The sequence below is a fragment of the Coffea arabica genome, chromosome 9c (genome assembly GCF_036785885.1).
Source record: "Coffea arabica cultivar ET-39 chromosome 9c, Coffea Arabica ET-39 HiFi, whole genome shotgun sequence".
NCBI classification, from domain to species: Eukaryota; Viridiplantae; Streptophyta; class Magnoliopsida; order Gentianales; family Rubiaceae; genus Coffea; species Coffea arabica.
This window is the reverse complement of record NC_092326.1, coordinates 4,474,253-4,497,917: the sequence shown is the minus strand read 5'-3', so window position 1 is coordinate 4,497,917 and position 23,665 is coordinate 4,474,253. Positions and strand designations below refer to the sequence as shown.

Sequence of the window (23,665 nt, the reverse complement as noted above, 5' to 3'; positions counted from 1 at the left end):
GAATAAAACTGGATTCAAACTCAGTGGTTTGAATAGAGAATTAATATACGATGTTATCTGATTGTCTTTAGCAATGAGCATAAAGTTTGTATTGAACAAAATATTGGTTTGAATTCGAAGTGTTATTGAGCTCAATCGACATATATACAGTAAAGTTTAGTTTGGAAAATGAGTGTAAAATTCCATTTGTAACCGAATTTTTTTTTTGTTGAATCCATAAAGGACAGCAGTTGGGAAGTTGGAAAGAGAACAGAAAGAGAGATTATTGAACGAAACAAAAGTGATTCATGTTGACAGATTAGGAGGAGAAGGTGTGTAAGGGATGATAGTTTATTATTGATACAGACAGTATGAATACTGAATTAATGAACTGCAAAAAAGTGAGAGAAGATAGCAGTAACATTATTATTAATGAAAATAAAGTTGAAGATCAAAGTGCAAGGACAGATTATAAATAACAGTTGGATTGATATGTGATTATATTTTACAAAAGTGGATATTAAAGATATGAATGGATGTAGTAGTTATGATACCAGGGGAAAATTTGCTCGGCTCCATCCGTCTTGTAGACCTGGACGGTAAATGAACTAACAGTCTCTGGTATGAAAACTAACTTTTCGTTGAGCTGCAAATCATGTTGAAGAACAAAAGAAGACCAGTTGTCGGTGAAAGCCCGACCTTTTATGTTGACTTGAAAAATCCTATATCCGGCTCTGAGAGTAATCACCGGCGTTCTTGTTTCATTTATGAAAACGCTAACGAACTTTGGTATTTTCTAGAAGTGGAAGGAAAACGGCAATGGTGAAAATATGCAGTAAAAGAAGAAAAAAAAATATATATATATATAAAGAAGAATGGTACTTACAAATTTGTGGCTGTTCTTTTCATTGTAAACTTGATAAAAAGATATGGAATCCATAAGGTCATGGGTTATATCTGGCTTGATGGAAGAGGATACATGCTGGTACAGAATATATGCAGGCTTGATATCACCTGAGATGAAAAACAGTGAGGAAATAAGGTACAATAAATTTCTAGGTAGCCTGGACAGGAAACACCATACCATCTGCACTGACCTTGGGCGTTTGCAGAATACTGCAACTGGAGAATGTTAGCAAGAAGAACAGTCCAACTGAGATAACTGTGCATTTTAAGTTCAGTGAACTGAATAACATCAAATTTTAAGTTTCCGATGTGACGCAGGAGAATATAACTGTTTTCGTCAAGTAAATTAGTTGTTTGGAATTCTATCCATCCATCTGCGAATTTTTGGTCTGTAACTTCAATAGTCCAGCTTTCATGCCCTTGAATGATAGTTATGTTACTTTTTTGATGCAGTTGCAGCATATAGTGAAAGCTGGGTGTTACAATCTGCAAGTGCAAAGTGGAAGTGATGAAGTCCTGGAACAGAAGGTTTTTTGTGGGTGGTATATTTAAATGGGGGAGGAAAAGTCTTACCTTTCTATGCTGCTTGCACTTGAAAAAAAAAAACAACCTTGAGTAACATTGGAAAGATTATGTGGCTGGGTAGAGGAATTTTCACCATGTATGTCCGTTGCCATCGAATTTGATCCAGGGGTAATAAAAATATTGAATAAATAGTGTTATAATTAACAAAGAGTTTATTTTGATGCTTTATTTTAGAAGTGAATGAATATACGAAACAAGAGGCTTAGCACTTATATGGGGTGAGTTGTTTGAAATGCACTCAAAAGTGAACAAAGGGCCTATTGATAGTAATAGTACAGGCAGATAGTAATAGTAGGTGGATTCATGTATTCATGAAAGACAAATGAGTTGAAGTTTGTTCAGAGTTACAGGAATAACTTGTCATATTGAATTGTCTATCAGTTTTCATAAGCAAAGAGACAAAAAAGAGAAGAAAGAAACAGTGAGAGTCAACTGAAATCTTGAAAACAAGCAACCAGATAGACAAGCAACCAGATATCAGTTTTCACTGCAAATTCATGCCAACAAGCAACCAGATAGACAATTCAATAGGACATAAGTAAGAGTCAACTGAAATCTTGAAACAATTATATCGAAATAATAATAAAAAAAGGGATTTTTCATTCGTCACAATTACTTGCTAAATTATTTTATGCTGAACTTTATTGATGTTGAAAAGTCATTTGGAGCAAGGTAGGTAGCGTTCCTTTTTTGTTTGGTTGAAGGTGAAGGAAGTTGATGGAATCTATCTTGCATAGCTGCTATATGGTTATATTGGATGTTGGGAAATTTTCCTGCTAATAATTAGTCCTTTTCTGATCTTATTATCGAGTCATTTTTTGTCCCTTTTTATAGCTGTTTTTTTAAAGACTTCCGAATGTCTAAGAGTCATAGGCAATTAAGAGCAAGAAACTTGTTATAATTCTTAGTTTTATGGGGCAGATATTCATAATTATGTGATTCATTGTGGGCAATTTTTTGGTATATTTTGTCTTGGTGCTTTTAGTTTTGTTTATGAGTTGATAATATTTTTTATTTATTTAGTCAAGCAGGATTTTGTCAAGATTAAGTTAAAAATATGATTCCAGACAGTATCATCTTTAAGTTAAGTTGATAATATGTTTTAGATAGTATCATCTTTAATTTTGATAATAAAGTGTGAAGGTTTGGTTGTAACATTTGAAAGCTAAATTGGTAGCTGATTTTGGGACATACAAAGACGATGGTGAGAAAGTACATTGTCATGCTCGTATAAATGCAAGTTGCATGCCAGTTGATATAATTGGGCAATTGGACTTTAGTAAGTGTGAAGGGTAAAAAATTTATTTCTTGCTACCATTTCTTTAGTTCTAAGCGAGCAGATCTCTTTTGCAGGCAAGGGTGTGACATTGTAAGTGTTGGTATATGGTTCCTTTGGAAATTGTAATCGAATTTCAAGCTTCACAGTTTTTATTTCCTTCTTTTAAGAGCTTTGATATGCTAGTGGCTTATTTAAGGGCTTATATCTATAAGGTCGGTGAAAAACCAGATGTTTTATTTAACGTATATTGCAGAGTTAATAGATAATGGCTTGTGTAATTCAAAGCGAGGATGTCTGATTTATATCTATCAGAATTTAAATAAATGAAGTTTATATATTCCAAGGTAATATAAGAGGATATAGCAATAGCCATGATAATGCATAGAATTATGATCAAAGTAGCAGTTAACTACCAATGCGTCAAATATTACAAGGTTGTTTTGAAACAGAGGTAGTAAAAGCAAGCTGTAACAAAAGTAGAGTCAAAAGATAGGTGAACATGTAAGGGGCTAACACAAAATAAGCAGCATCGTTGAATAGGACCAAAATAATAAGTCAGGAAGATTAATGGGCTAGTGACTTTACATGCCTAAGAAAATTTGGCTCTCTTGGGTGAATTGGCAGCTTCAACAGGTGATGCAGATGAGCAGTCACCTTCTGACTCTTCAAATCTTTTAGCAAGGCATGATTTAACTTTTGAAGAAGAACCTTCGTTGACTACAATATTAAAAAATGGAAACAGGGATCAGTGACATTATAATAACCTGTGATATATAATGCGAACATCCAGAATGCAGAAATATAAAATTGTGACCTGAAGCAATTGAAGCACTGTTTGCAGTTTCATTATAAGTTAAAACATGATCAGGCATTTCTTGGATATCTAGCAACTCATATTCCAGGCGGTCAGTAGTTTCACAATAATATATAATTGTGTAACGCTGCTTTGCATCGGCCAGTTGAGACTGAACAGGTTTAATATGAGCTAGAAAAAGCTTTTGTTTCAGCTCAGCATGAGTTTTTTCTAAGGGAAGTTCAATGTTCTGGTAGTTAAAACATCAAGGAAAGAGAGTATGAGAATTATAAGCATAGAAAAAGATTTCAAGAGAAATTATGTAAATATATATAGTCTATTATATGTGGAGATGTGAACCTGAGTGAAGTGCTCCATTGCTTCTAATGCGGTGAAAGTAAGCAAAGTTTCAGCTAATTCACCAAAAATGGAAGCAGTGACCGTGCCCGTTGTATCAGTCAAATCAATGTCGAAGCGATATCTGTATATATTAACAAAAGGTAAGTAAAAGAAATACAGGAACACGACGAAGAATGAGCAACAAGGAATGTTAGTATCAAAAAGTGGGCAAGACTAAAAAAAAGGCGGTTAAAAGTGGTAGACTGTATGACGATAGACCTTGGTTCAGCCGGATGCCTTTCTTTGCATGAATTACATGTAAAAACGACTCCATGCGGAGCTGTTGTAGAGCGGAAGCATTTTTTGCATCCCATGTACCAGAATTTTTGGAAGATGTGCTCAAACGAGAAGGACACTTTGACCCACGAGCTCTGCCATAAAAGTAGCAATGAAATAGAAAGAAGAAGCAGTTTTGATAAATACATGTGAGAATGGGAGTAAATTGTATAATATACAGAAGTCTTACCTTTTGTGCTGGTTTCAGAAGGATAATTTTAGTTATTTTCTGATCTGGTTTAAGAGGTACATCAGGATTGAACTTCATGTAAGCTGCGTCAGTAACAAGGTCACTAAGTAGTTGAGAATTTTTCCTGGCCCTGTGTAAAAGAAGAGAAATCAATTAATGATCACAAGGGGTTATGATGAGTATCTTTAACAAAGGGACAAAGGGAAAAGAGTATCTAGCAACCATTTCTTTAGGTTTCCAGTTTCTTCTATAGGAGGATCAATAAGAATTGCAGAGTCAAACCAGGTAGATAGTGTGACTCCTGTAGGAAAATATGGCCAATTATCAGGGAAAAGGTAAAAAAAAGAAGATATATGAAGAATAAGCACTTGAGTGTTTAAATGTAAGATATATACTATAGAAATGTTAAACGGCATACCATTGTAAAAGCTAACTTTTAACCTGTGACAGACAACAACAGGCTGATTCTGGATGGAATGCGTCATCTGATAGCCTTCGTGAGTCACAAAATCATCCCACAATGACTAGACAACAGGCTGCAAACTAATATACGGAAAAGATATTTTATTGGGAAATCAGGAGAAAAGAAAAGCATCACATAATAAGGAAGAAATGTGTAAGGAAAAACTTACTCTTTGTTAACAATGACAAACTTTTGAACGACTGACTCTTTTCCATTTTTGTTGATATGTTTGACATCTAGTGACTGAACAACTATACCAAGAACATCTGGTGGAGAACAATACAATAGCAATTAGAAAAGAGTAACATAACTGGTGAGTAAATTAAAAAATTACAATGGTGAAGCTGACCAACTGATTTTTGCTTGTCATCGATGAAATTGACAAGATCGCTGAATTCTGTATAGTTAAACTTCACAGGGAGAATGTCATCATCATCATTGCTGGTTCAATGACCGTTCGGCTGGTGAGAACCCACTGGATCTTCAGGTCAGAAGTTTGATATTTTTCTGGAATGAGCCTTACAATGGCATTTGAAATGAGATACTTTTTATAAATCTGAAGGCGATGGCTGATCTTAGGGATATCATGATTGAATATAATTCCCTCCACTTGTGATCCCTAGGAAAATACAAGAGATTCACAAAGTAAGCAGCTATGGATGCATTGAACTGGTCATAAAAACATAAGATGTTCTAATGACAAGGGAAATTTAAGTAGTAGATGAATGTGATTTGTTAACAGCGAAGTGCTTAGGTACGGAGTATGAACAAGTAGATATAAATTGTAGCAAAAAGATGACCTCTGCATCCAGCAAAATAAGTTTTTGCTTTTTTGTTGGCGTCATTGTTGAGCCAGTTATTTGCTGCTTTTCTTGGACCGTTACTTTGCAGGTCCAACCCTCAGATCCAGGCAGGACGTTTTTGGCCGAGATAACATCCTGCATCCTGTATTTTTTTGCAAAAACAGAAAGAAAGTGACAAATTAGCAATAGGGTGTGAATGTGTAAATGATAAAATAATATGTAATGAATGGTATCATTGAGCAGACCTGATATATCATATGTTAGTGAATTTAAAGATATCGTGAAATACAACATTCCTTGTTTTACAATCAGTTTTGACATCATCAGAAGTACCCGAAGCAATCAAAACTTTAACTGCAGAAGAATTCCTAGCTCTAGAGAGAGCAACATAAAGCTGGCCATGAGAAAAGACTGGTTCACGGAGGTAAATTCCGACATAGTCAAGAGTTTGACCCTGAGATTTATTGATTGTCATTGCAAAGCATAAACGGACAGGAAATTGTGTCCGTATGAATGGAATACCATTCTTTTCGGTGTGAGAAGTTTGCAAGGGAATTTTTGGGATGAAGACCTTTTTGCCTCTATGAAGGCCAGAGACAATTTCGGCAGAAATTGTGTGCTCAGCCAATTCTCTACAGATTAATCTGGTCCCATTGCAAAGACCTTCCGTTGGATTCAGATTTCTGAGCAGCATTATAGGACAGTTTTCTTTGAGCAAGAGTTGATGAGGAGGTAGACCTTTTGGGTTCAAAGAATTTAGAAAGTCCTGATAATCCGCTTGATATCTCCTATCAACAGTTCTATCACAGCTTATATATCTGTGAAGACATCCAGGGAATTTTGCAATCATCACCTCATTAATTTCATCAACTGAATAGTTTTTTGGACAAAGGACACATCTATTTATCATTTGGTAACGATCACATGAGTATAGATTCAGATCAGGAAATATGATCCCAAGTAACCTGGAAAATTGTACATGTAATTAGTTGGAGCAATCAAAGTACATGGACAAAAAGAACGACTAATAGCACACTAAATGATTATAACCTGTCAAGTGATTCTTGTTTGTTATGATAAGGAATAACCATATGAGATGGTAGAGATATTTGACTATGTTCATCAACATGTTCAACACCTTCTCCAACTCTAAGCAAAAAAGCTGAAAATGTTGGATCTAAGGCAGCTCTCATATTTGTTCGTAGTTGTAGTTTACACATATGAGACCATAAATGTGAGCATAAAAGAGTTGATTGGACCAAATCTGGTGGAGGTAGATGTTCAACAATAGGCAGGGTTTGGCGAAAATCACCGCCAAAAGCAATTGTTTTTCCTCCAAATGGCAGATCAGATTCCATTATATCTGTAAGAAGACAATGAAACGCTTCTATTGCTTCTCTTTTTGCCATCGAAGCTTCATCCCACAAGATTAATTTAGCATCAACAATTAGTTTTGCAACACTGCTTTGTTTACTTAATTGACAAGCCTTTTGTTTTGAAAAATCCAAAGGGATTTTAAACCTTGAATGTGCAGTTCTACCACCAGGGAGGAGTGATGCCGCAACACCAGATGTGGCAACTGCTATTGCGACATATCCTTGTGAGCGGAGAGAAGCAAGAAGCGCCCGATATAAGAAAGTTTTCCCGGTTCCACCTGGACCATCTACAAAGAAAGCTTGACCCTTTGAGGAGGATACTGAATCCAGAATTAAGTCAAATGCATGCCTCTGGTCAGAATTGAATTTTTGAGCAAGAAGCAGATCTTCTGGATCAATAGGTATGGTTGTTTCACTTTAAATTTCTTTGGTGAGACGCTCACCATGGCAAGATGCAAAGGAATCTTCAAGAAAATGATAATCATCGAGAGTTTTCCCCATGTGCTCCAATGTTACATTAATATCCCAAAGAACTTTTCTTTTGATCTCTATCGGCGTGCAATGTCGATGAGCTGAACTTCGTTTATAATCAGAAGATAGATGTTCTTCGAATGATTGCCAAAGATGTTTAGGGTCTTTCGGTCAGCAATAGAAAAGAAGCATTGCGAATAAAAACCTTAACAAATAAGGCATCTGGAATTGAGCTGTTTCCTCTAATGCTTGTTCTATGTAAGAATCAGATTCAAGCAAGTCTAACTCCAAACAGGCCTCTCTAAAAGAGGCTGTTTTATGACCTCTAACCATAAGTAAGTCATCAAATGACGTCGGACCTGGAATATGTGTGAGTAAAAGTCTTAAATAGTATCTTTCTCCTTCTCTAGGTTCAACAGTAACCAGCCTTCCTATGACCGTTCTACGACTCCTCTCTGACCATGTCTTTGTCTTTGGTGTCCACACAAAGTGTTGAGGGAAATCTCTATATAAACATTTCAAATTCTGAGCTGTGGCATTGGTTTTGTTCATTCTGAAAAACTGAGTCAGCATAGTCTTTGAAAAATCAATCTTCCTTAACAGATACCACAAATCTGAACTTTTATCAAAAGAAACAAATTGTTGGTCAGGAAGGTGGACTTGGAGGGTATAAACAGCTGGATTCATTTCTGTCAGGCGAAATTCATATATTCGCCACAAAGCTTCCGGAGGTGAAACCCAACGTGCTTGCTGGAAGGAATTAATTTCATCAATGGTACCAGAAGAACCTTGGTCAACAAGATTAAAGCTGATAAGATCATGACCTTTAAAAATATATTTGTAAAGGTACTTAACAAGCTTAACAGTGGAGCAGATTTCAACATTGATGTGGCAATCAAATAGAGCTAATAAGTATGGGCTGTAAGGTATCACCCATAGGTTGTTGAGCTCATGCTTGCGCACCTTTATTTTTCTGCCATCATCTCTTCTTCTATAACATGCATAGCTGTCCTCACCATGAACTGTATAAGGAGCAAAATTTTTAGGATAATGATTTTTGCATTTACCAGCTCTCATGCACGGGCTTTGTTTATCCCTATAACCACAGGGGCCATGAATCATATGCTTAATGACCAGGGAATATAAATGCCTATTCTTCACAGGGTCTGGTATTTCAGCACAAACAATTTTGTCATATGATTCAGGATTCAATAGTTTGGAGCCTGATTTAAGAATAAGCAGCAAATGGGCATGTGGAAAGCCTCGCTTTTGGAATTCAATAACATAGACACAGGCTGCAACCTCACCAAAAATCTGTTTCTTAAGGAGCTCAACCTTTAACATTTCAAACTTAGCTCTAAAAACTCTAGCCAGCAAATCAGGCCTATCCTGTGGTTTTTCATGGTATTGAAGATTCTCCTGAATTTCTTTCCACATCGGATTGCAAGTCATGGTAAGAAATATGTCAGACTTGCCGTACTTTTGAACCAAGGTCATTGCATCAAGATATCTTCTTCTCATGTCCCTTGGGTCGCCAATAAATGAAGCAGGCAATACAATTCGACGGCCGACTCTAGACCCCTGTGTTTGGCCTATTGCAACACTGTCTAGAACCCCTTGAAGGATCTCTGTTCTAATTTCAGTTTGCCGCTTTCTATGAAAATCTAGTCTAGATGTTTCAATTTTTATATATGTACCAACAACAAATTGCTGAAATAATCTCAGGCTATGAATCAATATAGAATCATCATTGTCTCTTATTTGCAGCCGATAACAATAGTACTCCCTAGCAGAAACAGTATAGTCTTGAGAGGTTTTTTGCCGAACAGCTAAAAAGGGGAAAAAGAGCAATATCTTATAGCAAAATTTATAGAGTAGGACAGCAGAAAGAGTGTATAAATATAAGAAATAGACATGCCTATATCTTCAAAGTGGAATAAGGCAGAAGGATCCTGGGCAGAAGAAAAATCAACATGAACTTCTGGGTCATCAGTATCAGGTTTCTTCATTTTTGAGAATAGCCTCTTGATCCTACGATGCCAACCAGATTCACCTCTAGGGAAGAGAAGAGGATACTGAACAGGATCGTAACACGCATAATATGATTGGACCCTATAACTTGCGTTGGAATGGCTATAAACCTGAATGTGGGGGCTCTTCTCAGCCAACTCATCATCTGGCTCGGTCCATATAGCGGCAACTTGAGAGGCAGTAGGAAGATTAAAGACACGCTGATCTAGGCCAGAATAGCACCTAAGAACTATAGTATGGGTCTCAATGGCCTGAACATGCCTAAGTTCTTTAAAAAACCGCCTATAAGGATTTTCTTGCAGGATTGTCATTAAAAGCTTGAGGGTGGCCGGCCGAAGCTTATCAGAATTTTGAACTCTGTTTGTTTGCTCTTCATCAGTGTCAAAAAAATATAACTGAACTCCCGAGGATTTATCAGACCGAGAGATTAGACCATCCAAGAAGTGATACACCTGGCCCTGGACTCGAAATGTATAAACCCCTTTTGTATTTTTTGTCAGCTCATGATCATACTTAGCACCATAAGACGTGAATGTCACATTATTATTATATGTACGGGAGTTCTTCCTAAAGTGCTCGCATTCCTCATCATTACCAATGAACAGGCGTTTAAGAGCATAAGGCATAGCAGGAGCAACAACAGAGATTTCACCTTCAGAGCAACAAAAAGAAAGAGGTTCTGAAGGGAAGCGTTTGGCACCACAGTGTTCACAATTTGGAGTAGGAGGAAGAATAGCAGATTGGGTTGGAATATTTTCTAGCCGAGATAATCTGGAAGGCACATGCTGAAGATTCCTACCTGGAAAGATCCAAAAAGAAGATAGAAGTATATACACATGGCTAATGGGAATGATGATTAGCAGGAGAAGGCAAGTTGCTTCTTTGCAAGAGCGAGTAGCAAGGTTTTCTGTCTAAAAAGTTACAAGGTTCAAGAGCTAAGCATGATCCTTTTTTTCAGACAGGTGACAATGAGAATACAAAAGCTTCCTTGTTGTAATGAAAAATACGCAATTTTTCAAATGACATAAGGACAACTTTTAAACTGGAGTTTAATACGGAAAACAAATATGCAAAAAGCATGGAGTGCAAAGGCACAGGCAGCTGTATGCTATACAAGATAAGTCTGATAGCAAACGAGCGAGTTCTAATTAGGCTACAAAAACAAAGCAAATCGATGGCGAACCAAATTATAAGTATACCTCGAGCAAGTTGCCACGGAAGAGAGGCTGGCGTAGGATAAGAAGCTGAAGTAACATATTCTGACTGAGTAATGAACAGATTCTCCCTATTGTCATTTAAAGATGAAGAAGCTGGGATGGAACTATCCACAGCGCCAACCAAAACAACACCAGTCTGAGTATATCCTAGTGGAGTACTACTAAAATAATCTCGGCTATTCTCGACAGGTCTTTGAAAACGGATCGTTTCACCAGAAGAAGGCACAGCAGTGGCTGCCTTCTTTGAAGCGTTCCGTTCTCGACGGCGATGGAGCAGGTCAGCTTTCTGACTATGCGGCATTTCCGCATACCTCTTACGTCTCTTAGCATTTTTATCCATGTGTGGATAATGCGAGCTTGAAAAGTATACAAATACATAACGGCCAATGTATTTCTTTGAATTGAAAGATACAAAATGCAATATAAAGTTGCATACAATGAAGCAAAAGAAGACACATTGCAAGTTAAGCGTGTAAAAAGAAAGCAAACATAGCATGTAATGGAACGGAGCAAGCATAGCAGTAAGAGAGATAGGGGGGAGAGGTTGGAGCGAACAGAGAAGCAAGCCATAACAACAAGAATAAGAATATATAAAAAAACCACAACAGGGTGATGCGAAACCAAGTAGAAAGGAAATTACCTGGAGCAACAGGCAGGCGTAAGCAGAAGAACATGCTAGATGAAGCAGTTGAAATGGGCCTGCAGTAACCAAAAGGAAGACTGTCAAAATTTTTTTTCCTTTGATGCGAAACTGAAACCCCGATAAACCACCAAAGAAAAAACAAAGTAATCCAAAAGGAAGAAAACAAACATATGATACACCAAACAATTGCCAAAAAACGATTAGAATGAGCAATGCTGAGATCAACATAATGTCTTTTGCTTACTGGTTTATAACAGTGAAAAGAGCTATTGCTAATTATCTGGTTGCCCCAAGTAAAATTTGTTTTCCTCGGAACATGTTTTATATCAAAACTAACATGAATTGTTGGTCAACCAAATAATTAAAAATTACAGAAGCATGTACAACAACATCCAATTTTTTGGCACAAAAAAAAAAGATAAGTTGGACAAGAGCTCTCTCCTTGCTTCCATCTTTCAATGCAGTTTTTGAGCTGCAAATAGGGTGATTAATTGAGCGTTTTTTTGGTTCTTAAATTTTCTACAAGACTATCATCATTCAATAGGGAATTATAGTGACGTGGTGAAAGGATCAATTAATTTAAAAATCCGCTACTAAAAGGCCTCAATTCCAACGCCTTAATCCTAAAGTCGAAGCATGACTTTATTTTAATAAGCGCAATAATAGACAGCTACTATAGTGGCAATACAGCGGTATACAAGTATGCATAATAAAAAATAGTTTTCAAAGATGTATTTTAAAAAAATTTTGGGAGAACAATCTGCTTGATGGAAGGGCAATTGGGCGGTTTGTTATTTGGTATCTTGTTTGGGTTAAGCAGACTGTACAGCAACAACAATGTAAAGCGGGGAAAATACAGCGTACGGAAGGCTGAGGATCAGGCGGAGGCAGTAATTTGAGGGAGAATTTGGAGGGGCAGCGCTAATTTGGGGGCGGGGGGGGGGGGAGACGGAAGCACACTGATCCAGTAAAATTAAGAACCAGAAAGCGAGGGTGGGAAGAGCGGAGGGAGGGATTCGTCCAAAACAGATGCTGTAATTGGTGGGATGTGCAATCAACAAACATGGAGGAGAAAAGAAAAGGAAAGGGAAACGGAGAAGGCGATAAAAGCAGGTGGAAAAAAGAGGAGCAGAGGTTACCTGGCGGAGCGAAATGGGAAGCAGGGAGAAGGAGCAGCAGCAGGGAAACACCAACGGAAGAACAATTGACCAGTCGTGGGGAGAGGTAAGGAGAAGCAGCTACATCGGCCATCATTGCAGCAACCCAATCCGTCAGCAGCCACGGGGAGACAGCAGAAGGAGAAGGCGTGTAAGGGGGCAAAGCGGAACAGTAAAGGCTGGGGGGACGCAGCCGGACAGAGCGATGGAGCGGGGAAAAAATAAAAAAAGAGAAGAAGCCAAGACGGGGGGAAAAAGGGAATTTTTTAACATATGGGGCAGGGAAGATAAATTTTGGACCTCTATGGGGGGCTAAATTTTGCAGCTGAACGAAACAAAACAGAATCTGTGGTCGAGGAAGAAAGAAAAAGAAGGACAGAAGGAAGATGGAGCCGCTAGAGATGAGCTGGCTCAGCCAGCAGAGAGGCACCTGACGGAGCCAACCTAACGGATGCAGGCAAATAGGGCCAACGAAAGACGGGTCTTACAAGGTGAAACTTGAGTTGAGGGTAAAACTTGAGCTGCAAAGAAGACCGCACAAGGAGGAAAAGCTTCAGCTTGGTGGAGTTGGTACACAGGAGACTAAGGAAGTGGCAGAGAAGTGACCCACGACCTCAGCCAGCCTCCCACCGAGCAAGAAGAAAGAAATGAAAGAAGAAAACAGTGCGGGGGGGAAAAAAAGGACACCAAACAAACGAATCCCCAGCCGCCACGTGGAGGACGACCACGTCCACGTGTACACCGGGCGTCCGCCCTTAGTCTATATGGTTAATGAATATAGAAGTAAGAGTTTTCGTTGTCCGTTTTCAAGTTAGAGTGAATTAGAATTTTCACGTTTTTTCGTAGTGTAATTATTCGGTACGGAGTGAGGATCAAATTTAGTAGATAAGAGTGAATTTTGGATGAGGAAATATTATATGATTAGAAGTGATAATAATAAGTTAGTGATTAGAAATTAAAAACCCTAGTATATGCGATTTAAGAAATCGGTTCAAACTGACGGGTATCAATCACTACCGATTGAACCCACCACTTGACCACTACTTCCTTACCACCACATACCCTTGATATTTTTGCAAAATATCTCCCTCATCCTCAGCCTTATTGCCGAAATTATTGACCCAAAATGCAAGGAAAAGAAAACAAAATTTTAGTTGGTTTTGGTGGCGACAAGTGTCGGTCACCTATGGTTCCTTGACCAAGCCAAAGTCTTATCTTCTTATCTTCTATTTGAGCTCATTCTTCCTCATTTTTTTTCTATTTTGGCCGAGCTTAAGAGAGAGAGAGAGTGCAAGAGAAACAACTTCAATCCATCTTGAGTTTGAACCATTTGAGTGAAAATAAGAAAAACTAAACCGATTAATCAATAGTTTGAGAGTTTGGGAAGTTTAAAGAACCAAAAATTTCTAAGAGAGGTGGAGGATATCTTTTGAAAGCTTGTTCTTGAGGTATATTGGCCATCCCTTATCTTTGGCTCTTTTACTTTTGTTTAAGTTGTTATATAACTTATGATTTGGTCAAATTGGTAGCTATAGAAGTAGTTTTGGTGATTTTGGGAGAATTGGTGAGTTAGAGTTTGTATTGATTAGCCATATTTCTTTTTGTTTAGATGGATTATGATGGGAATAAGTGTAGATAAGGAGGTGAGGTAGTGTTTTAAGCTAGAATTACGAAGATTAGCACTTGTAGGCATAAATTCTAGATTTTCGATTTTGCACCTCCCCTGTTCTGTTTGGTTCTAGTTCACCATATTAGAGGTTGAATTAGGCTTAGTATAAAACATGAAAGTTGTAGCGAATGATATTTTATGATTGCCTACAAAATTTCACCTCAATCGGAGTAACGTAGCCTATAAAAGGACCAAAATACCCTGACTGCCATAGGAGTAAAGTCAGTGGACCGTTTTGACAGTACACTAAGTTGGTTGCATTTGTTCACCTTGATACATACTGAACTAGCTTTCAGTCAAAACATGAAAGTTTTAACCCTATGTTTCATCTTTTCAACGCAATTGAAAACACCCCAATCGGATTTCGGTAGCCTGAGTTATTATCGTTTACGTATAATGCGGTTAACAAGCCCGAATATGAGATTTTGGTTTTGTAATCCGGACTTTTGACCTAGATACACTGTGAACTAGATTGAGTAGTCTTCATCAAAATTGTAGCACTCTGTCTTAGCTTCGAAACGGTATCAATTGTACCCCAATCCGATAAGCGTAGCTTCTGTTGTGCTCCTTACGCTAAGTGGTGGCAAATCTGTCTTTTGATTTATGCCTTACATTTCATTTCCGGACATGTACCTAGTTTAATTTGGTATTTGTATGATTTTGAGTCTATTGAACTGCTATTGAAATAAGGTTATTTTATGTGTGAATTTGGGACTGTTTGAGAAAAATATTGAAGTCATAAATGGCTGAAGAATAGGTAAACACAAGGGGTATACCGCCAAATTTTTACGAGAAAGATAAACTAGCCTTTGTAGTTCTAGTTCTATATCTTGCAAATTTCACTTGGATACACTAAAAACTGGGTCGAGGTGTCTTCATGGAAGTTGTAACCTTTTGTTTAAATTTCGAGGCACTACCTAATACATTTTGATCCGATAACCACAGCTCCAGTTATGGGCAAAATCGTGTAATCCGGTTTGTACCATTTTCATTTCCACGCACGCGCAAGTGTATTTCTCAGTCGTTTTTGCCGTTTTGGACCGTTTAGGTCTACTTTTGTTATTTTGTTACAATTCCAGCCGTTTCGGCTAATTTCGACATTCTTTTGGCCTTAACGTCATTTTTTACCATTTTTTATTATTTTTGACCGTTTTCGACCGTATTCGATCGTTTAAGTTATAAATTGCTATTGTATGGTCGTTTCACTTATGTGTGTATATAATCTATCAATACAGATTATGAGGTTTTCGACGGTGACGGTCAAACTCAGTGAATTGTATCGTTTTCTTGCCAAATTTTATCAAATGAGTAATTGGGTTGTTATTAATGTGGAATTATTAAAGTGCTTTGTATATGTTAAATGGGTACTTAGGCGAGGGTGTACTTTATCTCACTCGACCTAAGCCCATCCTTTGTTTTGATTTTCTATGTGAGAATACATGTCTTATGTTGAGTATCACCCTTTTGCTGTGTGCTGATGAGGGTGATTACATGACTTGAATTGAACCCCATTTGCTGTGTGCTGTTTGGGGTAAATACTTTGTTATCTACTTTGTTGAGAGATACCATCTATTGAGAGATCGGATATCTCAGAGCTTGGTTCCAACCCGATTCCAAGGATTAGATGAACTATTCGAGTCAGTTGGGGTTTGGTCGAAGATAGTTTCATGCTAAATTTGGGACTTAGTTCCTTGTTAAAGTTTTGACGAAAGTTAAGTTATTTTGTTTCGCTCGATCTGCTGTGTGCTGTTGACTGGCCAGCGGGGGTTGATAAGGTGAACGGGAAAAGTTAAATGGAGTCTACAGACTATGAGTACTTTGGTTGACGGAGTGTCAACAGGCGTTCAAACTCGGGGAATTGAACTGGCTTTAAAGCCACCCATATCCTACCATTGTGATGTTACCTTTCTATTATTGATGTGAATTATCTTGATTTATTTGTTTAATTATGTGAGTTTACATTTTTTTTACCCCTGATTATTCACTAAGCATATAGTTTACCCCTTTTCATTTGTTTTCCTTAGCAGAGGGCCGACGCGAGGATTGCTCGGGCAGGTGCTAGACTTTTGACTTATAGAATAGTTGAACTTGTACTTGTTATAAGTTGACAAGTAAGATGTATATAGTTGTCGTGGTGGTTGTAGTTATTAGCTTTTCTAGGGTTTACTTTCTGGTACTCATGGTATGTATGACTTGATGTACTAGTTTATGCAACTTTTGAAGATGTAATCGTTTAAGCAGAACTTTCTTTAGGCGTGAATCTATTTTCTAGTTTTAGAATATCGAGTCCTGCCGCGAGTTAGGCAGGCGTTCCGCCGATACGCTCGGGTTTACACTTGGGAGAAGTGGAGGCATCGCAATATCACAAGAAAAAAAGTAACAAAATTTCAGCAGCATTTCCCCTTATTTTCTTAACTTTTCCTTCCAAACTCAACACTTATTTTCATGGCAAACCATCCTCACTTAAGACCACAAGTCATAAGCTATAAAGAACACTTGTTTAAGGTCACAAAGCTAATCAAAATAGACAATTATCTAGCTCAAAAGCAACCATATCAAAGCTTGAAAATGTTAACCCTAAGTTGAAATTCACCACTATAAGTTGGAAATTTCTATAATGAAGCCAAATAGCATATAAAGCTGGAAAATTTACATGACAAAACTAATAGATCATAGCCAAGTTCAAATCAACATATCAAAGCTAAAATTTCTCAATCAAAGCTGAAATTTTCCAACCACAACACAAACTATGAAATTTTTCATGAAATCTACCAAAATAAAGTCTTAACTCTACTCAAATGCAAGTTAAAAGAGAAGAGATGATTTCTAGATATGATTACCTTTAAACCCTATGAAGAAATGCAACCTAAGAGTTTCTTTCTCCAAATCCTTCCACCAAAGTCCTCCTTCCTTCCTAAATGTCACTTTCTATAGTTTGGATTGCAAGCTTAGGATGAAATCTCAAAGATTCAAACAAGATTCTAGGTTGGAAATGGAGTTTTCTTCTCCTTTTTTTTAGCAAGAAGGTTTGGCCAAAGGAGAAGGAGAAATGAAAGGTTTTTGGTCAAATTTTTTTTTTAAAGGCTAAGAATGGTCTTGCTCCAAGTCAAAACTCCATGGCTTTGTTGACAAATGACACTTCAAGGGTTAATCCTCATCTAATTGTCTTCCAAGTACTAAAATATCTAGTTAACCTCTAATTATCCCTTAACATTTTATAAAGTAATATGCCTTTGCATAAACTCCTCCCAATTTTCAAAATTTATCGCTCACACCTCACTAGTGGGTCCTACTTCCATAATGCACTACGAACTTAACATGCACTAATTTATATAAAAAAATGATTAAAAATCTTGAGTCTCTTATAAAAATATTTAGGAAATTAAAACATTAAAGTAAAGAAAATGTATCCAGAGAAATAAAATAAAATATAAAATAAATTTCGAGTTCTCACACTCACCACACCCATAGCATATTTGATCACGTTTTTGAGTTCTTTGGAAGATATTATTTTTCACTGGCATCCCATTGTTGATGCATTTCCAAACAAAAATCTTCAATTTTTGTTTGATGGGTAGTTTCCACAGTGCTTTTCACAATTTTTTGTTTGTTTGTTGGTAGTTGCATCGCTCTCCTGTACTTCTACTTTCATTTTTCTTCCTCTATTCCTATTGTAAACCTTATAACCAGATGAAACTGTGTATTAACCATTTTTGCAATGTCTCCACATTATGCTGACTTCTCTATCAGCCAAGCTTATTGGAGTGTTCAAAATGTAGTCTGCATCTTTTTGGCTGAAAATCTTGAATGTCAAGTCCCTATTCCATTTGTGATTTGTGATGAGACCTGAAACTTTTTCCAATTTACTCCCTTCTGGTTTATGTGGGCTTATTATCCCATTATTATTGCTAGTGATCCATCTTTCCAAATGTCAGTTCCCATTCCCTATTCTTTTTCTGCATCCTTCTTCAATAACCTTTCCAGCGCTCATGAGGCTTTGCCATATCCAAGATGCATTCTTTGGTATCTTGCTAGATAATATTGATCCCTTCCTGAAGTATTTGCTTTTCAATATGTTGCTTACCACTAGGTTGGGATTTGTCATTATTCACCATATTTGCTTTGCAAGCCAGGCTTTGTTGAATTTGAATAGATGCAGATCCTTGAATCCCATTCCTCCATCTTTTTTGTCCCTGGTGAATTTCTCCCATGCAATCCAATGCTACTTGTCCCACCAACAGCTCGCCATCATGGAGCATATTTCCTTGCATAGCTTTTGAGGAGTTTGTAACATGACATGACATAAGTTGGGATAGCCATTGTCACTACCTTGAGTAGTGTTTCCTTTCCTGCTTGACTAAGTAGTGTAGTTTTCCAATGCTCCACTTTTTTTTTGACCTAGTCTTTTATGAATTCAAAAATCTGCTATTTGTTTCTGGTGATTATCATGGGTAGTCCAAGGTACTTGCCTTGATTGACTACTTGGATCTCCCCTAATTCTTCATAGATTGCTTGCTTTTTCCCTTGGTTGGTGTTTTTCCAGAAGAAAACTAAAGACTTCTCCATATTGATTAGTGGCCAGATGCTAGCTCATGTTTCTTCAACACTAATTTCAGTTTCCTTGCATCTTTCTGTTTAACATTGCACAATATTAGCGAGTCATCTGCAAAGAAAAGATGGGTTAATGAAGGTCCATTTCTACTGATTTTCATTCCCTTCATCTTTTTGTTTTCCTTTGCTCTTCTGAGAAGACTGGAAAATCCTTTTGAACAGATTAGGAACAAGTAGGGTGACAAGGGATCACCCTACCTTAACTCTCTCCCTGGCTGGATAAACTCTCTTGGTTCACCATTTATGCTGAAGGAGTATGATACATTAGTTATACAATTCATGATCCAGTTAACCCATTTATCACAAAAGCCCATTTTGTTCATCATTGTCCAATCTTATAATAGTTCACTTCCTTTTCAACTTTTCTTACCACTCTTTAACTCTTCACCATTCCCTGTCCCTTGCCTCTAACTAGCCTCTAACTTCCCATCTCCGTGACCCAATTTCCTATCTCATTCCCCTCATCCCTTGGATAGTCCCTCTAACTTCTATTCCTCATGCCCAGCCTCCTCCGTTTCCCTTCCACTACTCCTTATTTTTTCTTCTACCCACCTAACCAGAATAAAGTAATATCACAATTTTTTATTGGAGACACATTATGCTATCAAAAATCTGTTATTTTCTCTTATATGTTTGTGAGAATAACATATATACATGTACATATAATACGTCGTGTGTGTGTAGGGATTTTCTTTTTTAAATAGTTTGCAATTGGTATTTCTCATCTCTATTGGTCCAAGAGCCCTAATTTCTTCCTTATTTACTCAAACCATAACATATTATCAATGTTATACTATTATAAAGTAAATTGGGCTAGCAAAATATAAAAATGGAAATTGCAAAACATAAAGCACCAAATATATTTTTCATATTAATTATGAACTAAATGATTTCAAATTTCAAAGGAGAAATATTGTAGTTGAATCCATAGTCAATCTCCAAATTAAAGAGTTAAAATTTGAAGAAAAAAAATTTCTATAACTTGCAATTTGATTTTACAGTTTTAAAATATACTTATATTTGTACTTTCAAATTAAAATTGAAAAGATAAAATTTGAAGCAAAATAAAGGAAAAAAGAAAACCATAACTTGCAATTTGATTTAATATTTTTACAATATATTTAAGTTTACCTCCCATAATATGAAAACCATATAAAATTGAAAATTGATCACAATGATTGCAAGTATTGGCATCTAAAAATGCAAACAAAAAAATGTTAATATCTTAAAAAAATGTTATATATTTACATATGAAGAAAAAAATTAGAATATATAAAATAATCAATAATACCCAAGGCTATTCTTAGCATTTGGGCTTTGCACTCTTATTCAAATTTAATTAGGGTCAAATTTGGATTAGATATATATAAATTAAATAGATATAATTTAGGTTCAAATGTTCTATATCTTTTCCTTAAACTATATTGTCGTTTTTTTTTTGTTTTGGGTAGAATTGTTGTTGTTTTTATTATTATTTTCATCAAAAATAAAGATTCAAATAAAAATTTTCATGTTGAAAGGCTAGTAGTACTTTGTTTTTTATTTGGTGATTTCATAATTTAGGTTTCATGAATGTACCATTCTTGATTTTTTAAATCCATGACTGATGAATATTATTTACTTTTTGTTTTCTATGTAATTTGCCTTTTTATTTAGGACGACTAAATTGAAGGTACTTTTTAACTTTTAGTAGATTTGGTGATGTTTCATCTTTATTTATCCAGATGGGTTTAATAACCAAAAATTGAACATCTGAATTAATTAAATGGCACCAAATTTTCTAAGCAAAACTTACTCCCAAAATTAAATGATAAGCTATTCACCTATCATTGAAATGTATTAAATTTAATATTTAACAATTCAATAATTTCATGGATTTAGACTTCAGATTTCAGCTTTTAGATTTCAATTTTATCAAACGCATCTTTGGTGATGTTTCTTCTTTATTTATCCCCGCATTAATAGACTTCAAATGAAATTCCTATACAAGTGAAACCATTTCTTACTTTTTTAATTCAAAAGACATGAAAAGATATATAATTATTAAAAAATTCAAAATTCTATAGAAAAAGAATGAGAAGTTAGACGCATTTTGATTTAACCGTACTAAAAATTAGAGTTTATTTCCAAATACCTTTCGTATCCAAAAATAATGCCAAAATCATTCACTTGCAAATTTTATTCCTTTTCTAGTGTTAGTATTGCCATAGACACCAAACTTCCAAATATGAAATAAATAAGTTTGATATCTCTGCACATTCTCTTTTTTTTTATCTGGAACGATAAGTGGATATCTCTACACATTCTCATTATTCCATTTTTTTTTATCTCTATTTGTTGGCCCTCTTTCCTTTCCATTACTTTTTTTTTTGTCTTCTCAGATATAATCCACTAAGTTTCAAACTAAATCCTCGGTGATTATTTAGTTATGCAAAAGTCAGTACTTGTATATGCAACTCAAAACTAGTTAAGGTTATTCTCTCATTTTTTGATCTATTTTATTGCACAGCAATTACAACATTTTTATGTCATTTGGAATATTTTTAATGATAGTTGTTAACATATAATTTCTCATCCCATGTGTACGATAAAAAGCCAATGAGGAAAATTGGTTCTCTTCTACATCCATTAATTATGACTTGTGATATTTGAGGATTTAAATTTTACCAAAATTATTTTTTAACATTTTGTGTACAATGCTTACATATATTCATTGATTGATTTATTGAATCTAGTATATTTACGATGTAATTGTTGGATATTATTATTTTATTTTATAGAGTTCACCCATTCATGGTACCAATTTCCTTTTTCCTTTCTATGAAATTTTTGTGTTTCTTCCAATTATTTTATGTCAAATTTTCTTTTTTCTTTGTAGGTTCAATTTACTTAAAAGTGTATAAGGGGATCAAACATTTAGCCAAAATTTTAATATGTGTTAAAATTTATTAGAGATCGATAATTTGATACTTTTCATATCGACATACTCTTCAATATAGAGAGCTTTAGAATTTAGCTCATTTGTAATGGCAATTTATCCATGGATGCAAGTAGAAAACATCACTATGGGAATACAATAGTAAAGTGCATCACTTTGATAATATTTTTCTTAAAAAGAATAGTTTGGCAAAAAAAAACACCTAAAAACCCTTTCTACAATTTATATACATATAGATGGTACATTATATATATAAGTGTAATAATATAATAGTTCAAGATTTTTTGCTTTTCTACCTAGGAGATTCCTTAGAACAAAATGAATATTATTATTATTTTTCCTTGTTTTGGTTTGCTTTCAATATTGCAAAATCTAATTATGAAAAGTGCTTATAGAGAATAATCACAATTTAGTGAAAGTTACTTTTTGGTAGATCATCAATTTTAGATCTTTTTTACTATTAAACATCTATAATCTAAATATAAAAATAAATGAGAACATCAAACAAATAGATTATTCAAAATCAGAATCTTTAATCAATTAAAATAATCAAACGAGAGCATGCCCTAAAAATTGTAATGTAGGACACCAGGAATATATGACACATGAAACTTTCTTTAGATTCAAAACTTTTGTTATCGATATCAATTGTGTCGTAGAATATGGACAAATATATTGTTAATTATATACTAAAATAAGATATGAAGACACTAAAATAACTAATGTACCTAAAAAAAATGCAAAAAGCAGGATAAGTTTCATTATTGATTGAAATTTATGCTCACTCAATTATTAACTCCATCTGTCCAAATTCATAAGTAAACCTATTTAAGCCATTAATTTTATAGTACTAGGAGGCATAAACCTTACTGTGCGCGGTGACAATACAATCTGTGCATGCCCATCTCAAAACGTGTTGCTGCAATGAAATTTGGTTTTATCTATTACTCCTCCCATTCCATTGAAAGTGTTATACTTTTCTTTTTTGGCCATCCCAAAATATTTGTCATGTTTGATATTTCTAACTATTTTATATTGTGAAATTCCCCTTATGCCCTTCATTAATGATGCATAAAGACAAATGTGATGGGATTATTTTTTTACTTTTTACTTTGACCAGCACATGATTAAAAGTTAAAGTGGAACAAAAGGAAAAATTTTTTGATGGAGTGTACTATACATAATATACTTAAAAAACACATATTCCCAAACATGACTAAATATATGAGACGGAGGGAGTAATGTATATGTGCTATCAGAAACAAAGCCAACTATATATCCATTTAAGAAAAATACTGATGTTTTCAATAACTAATGGACGGACAAATAGCATACAAACGAATTTAAAGGAAGGTCTCTGGAAAGCTTAAAAATCAACTAAATTTACAAGAAACTACTATTTGTTTCCCCTAAAGAAATATTGACAAATTTTCTCAAACTTACTTAAAGCAGAAGAATTATGAGTTGTCAATATTACAATTTCAACAACTTGGAAATATTACCAATGCCAAGAGAAGCTGGATTGCCAACAACAGTTTCAGAATTGACCATTCATGACTTGTTAGTTCATTTTCAAATTATTCTTCAAGTAGGCAAAGAAGTTCCCGTTGAATCAAGGCATCAATTCTTCCTCCACAAGCAATTTAAACCTTTCTCAATGATTGATTTGTCCAAATTATATGCACACCACCACCATCAGAGTTTTAAGCACTGCTTGTGCAAAATGGGTAGGTTGAGACATGGACATCACAATCTTCAAGTTGAAACCTAATTCCGTATCATCAATATCCATAATCACAATCACAAATATGGCTAAGATAAAAAAAACTGCAATGACAAGCAATGTGAATGCCTACAACACAAATTAGTGATATCTAAA

The 23,665-nt window shown here is 35.5% G+C and overlaps 1 protein-coding gene across 1 annotated transcript; it reads right to left on the bottom strand.

Moving 5' to 3' along the window:
• Nucleotides 1-3,338: 3,338 nt before the first annotated feature.
• Nucleotides 3,339-11,108, bottom strand: LOC113708416 (uncharacterized). Its single transcript, XM_072065311.1, has 14 exons — nt 10,751-11,108; nt 9,439-10,350; nt 7,726-9,349; nt 7,493-7,626; nt 6,724-7,369; nt 5,980-6,638; nt 5,040-5,136; nt 4,826-4,848; nt 4,630-4,708; nt 4,408-4,537; nt 4,161-4,312; nt 3,903-4,023; nt 3,564-3,792; nt 3,339-3,466 (listed from the first exon to the last, which is right to left on the bottom strand). Exons 1-14 carry the CDS (start codon nt 11,106-11,108, stop codon nt 3,339-3,341), a joined length of 5,292 nt encoding a protein of 1,763 aa, XP_071921412.1.
• Between the last annotated feature and the right edge of the window lie 12,557 nt (nt 11,109-23,665).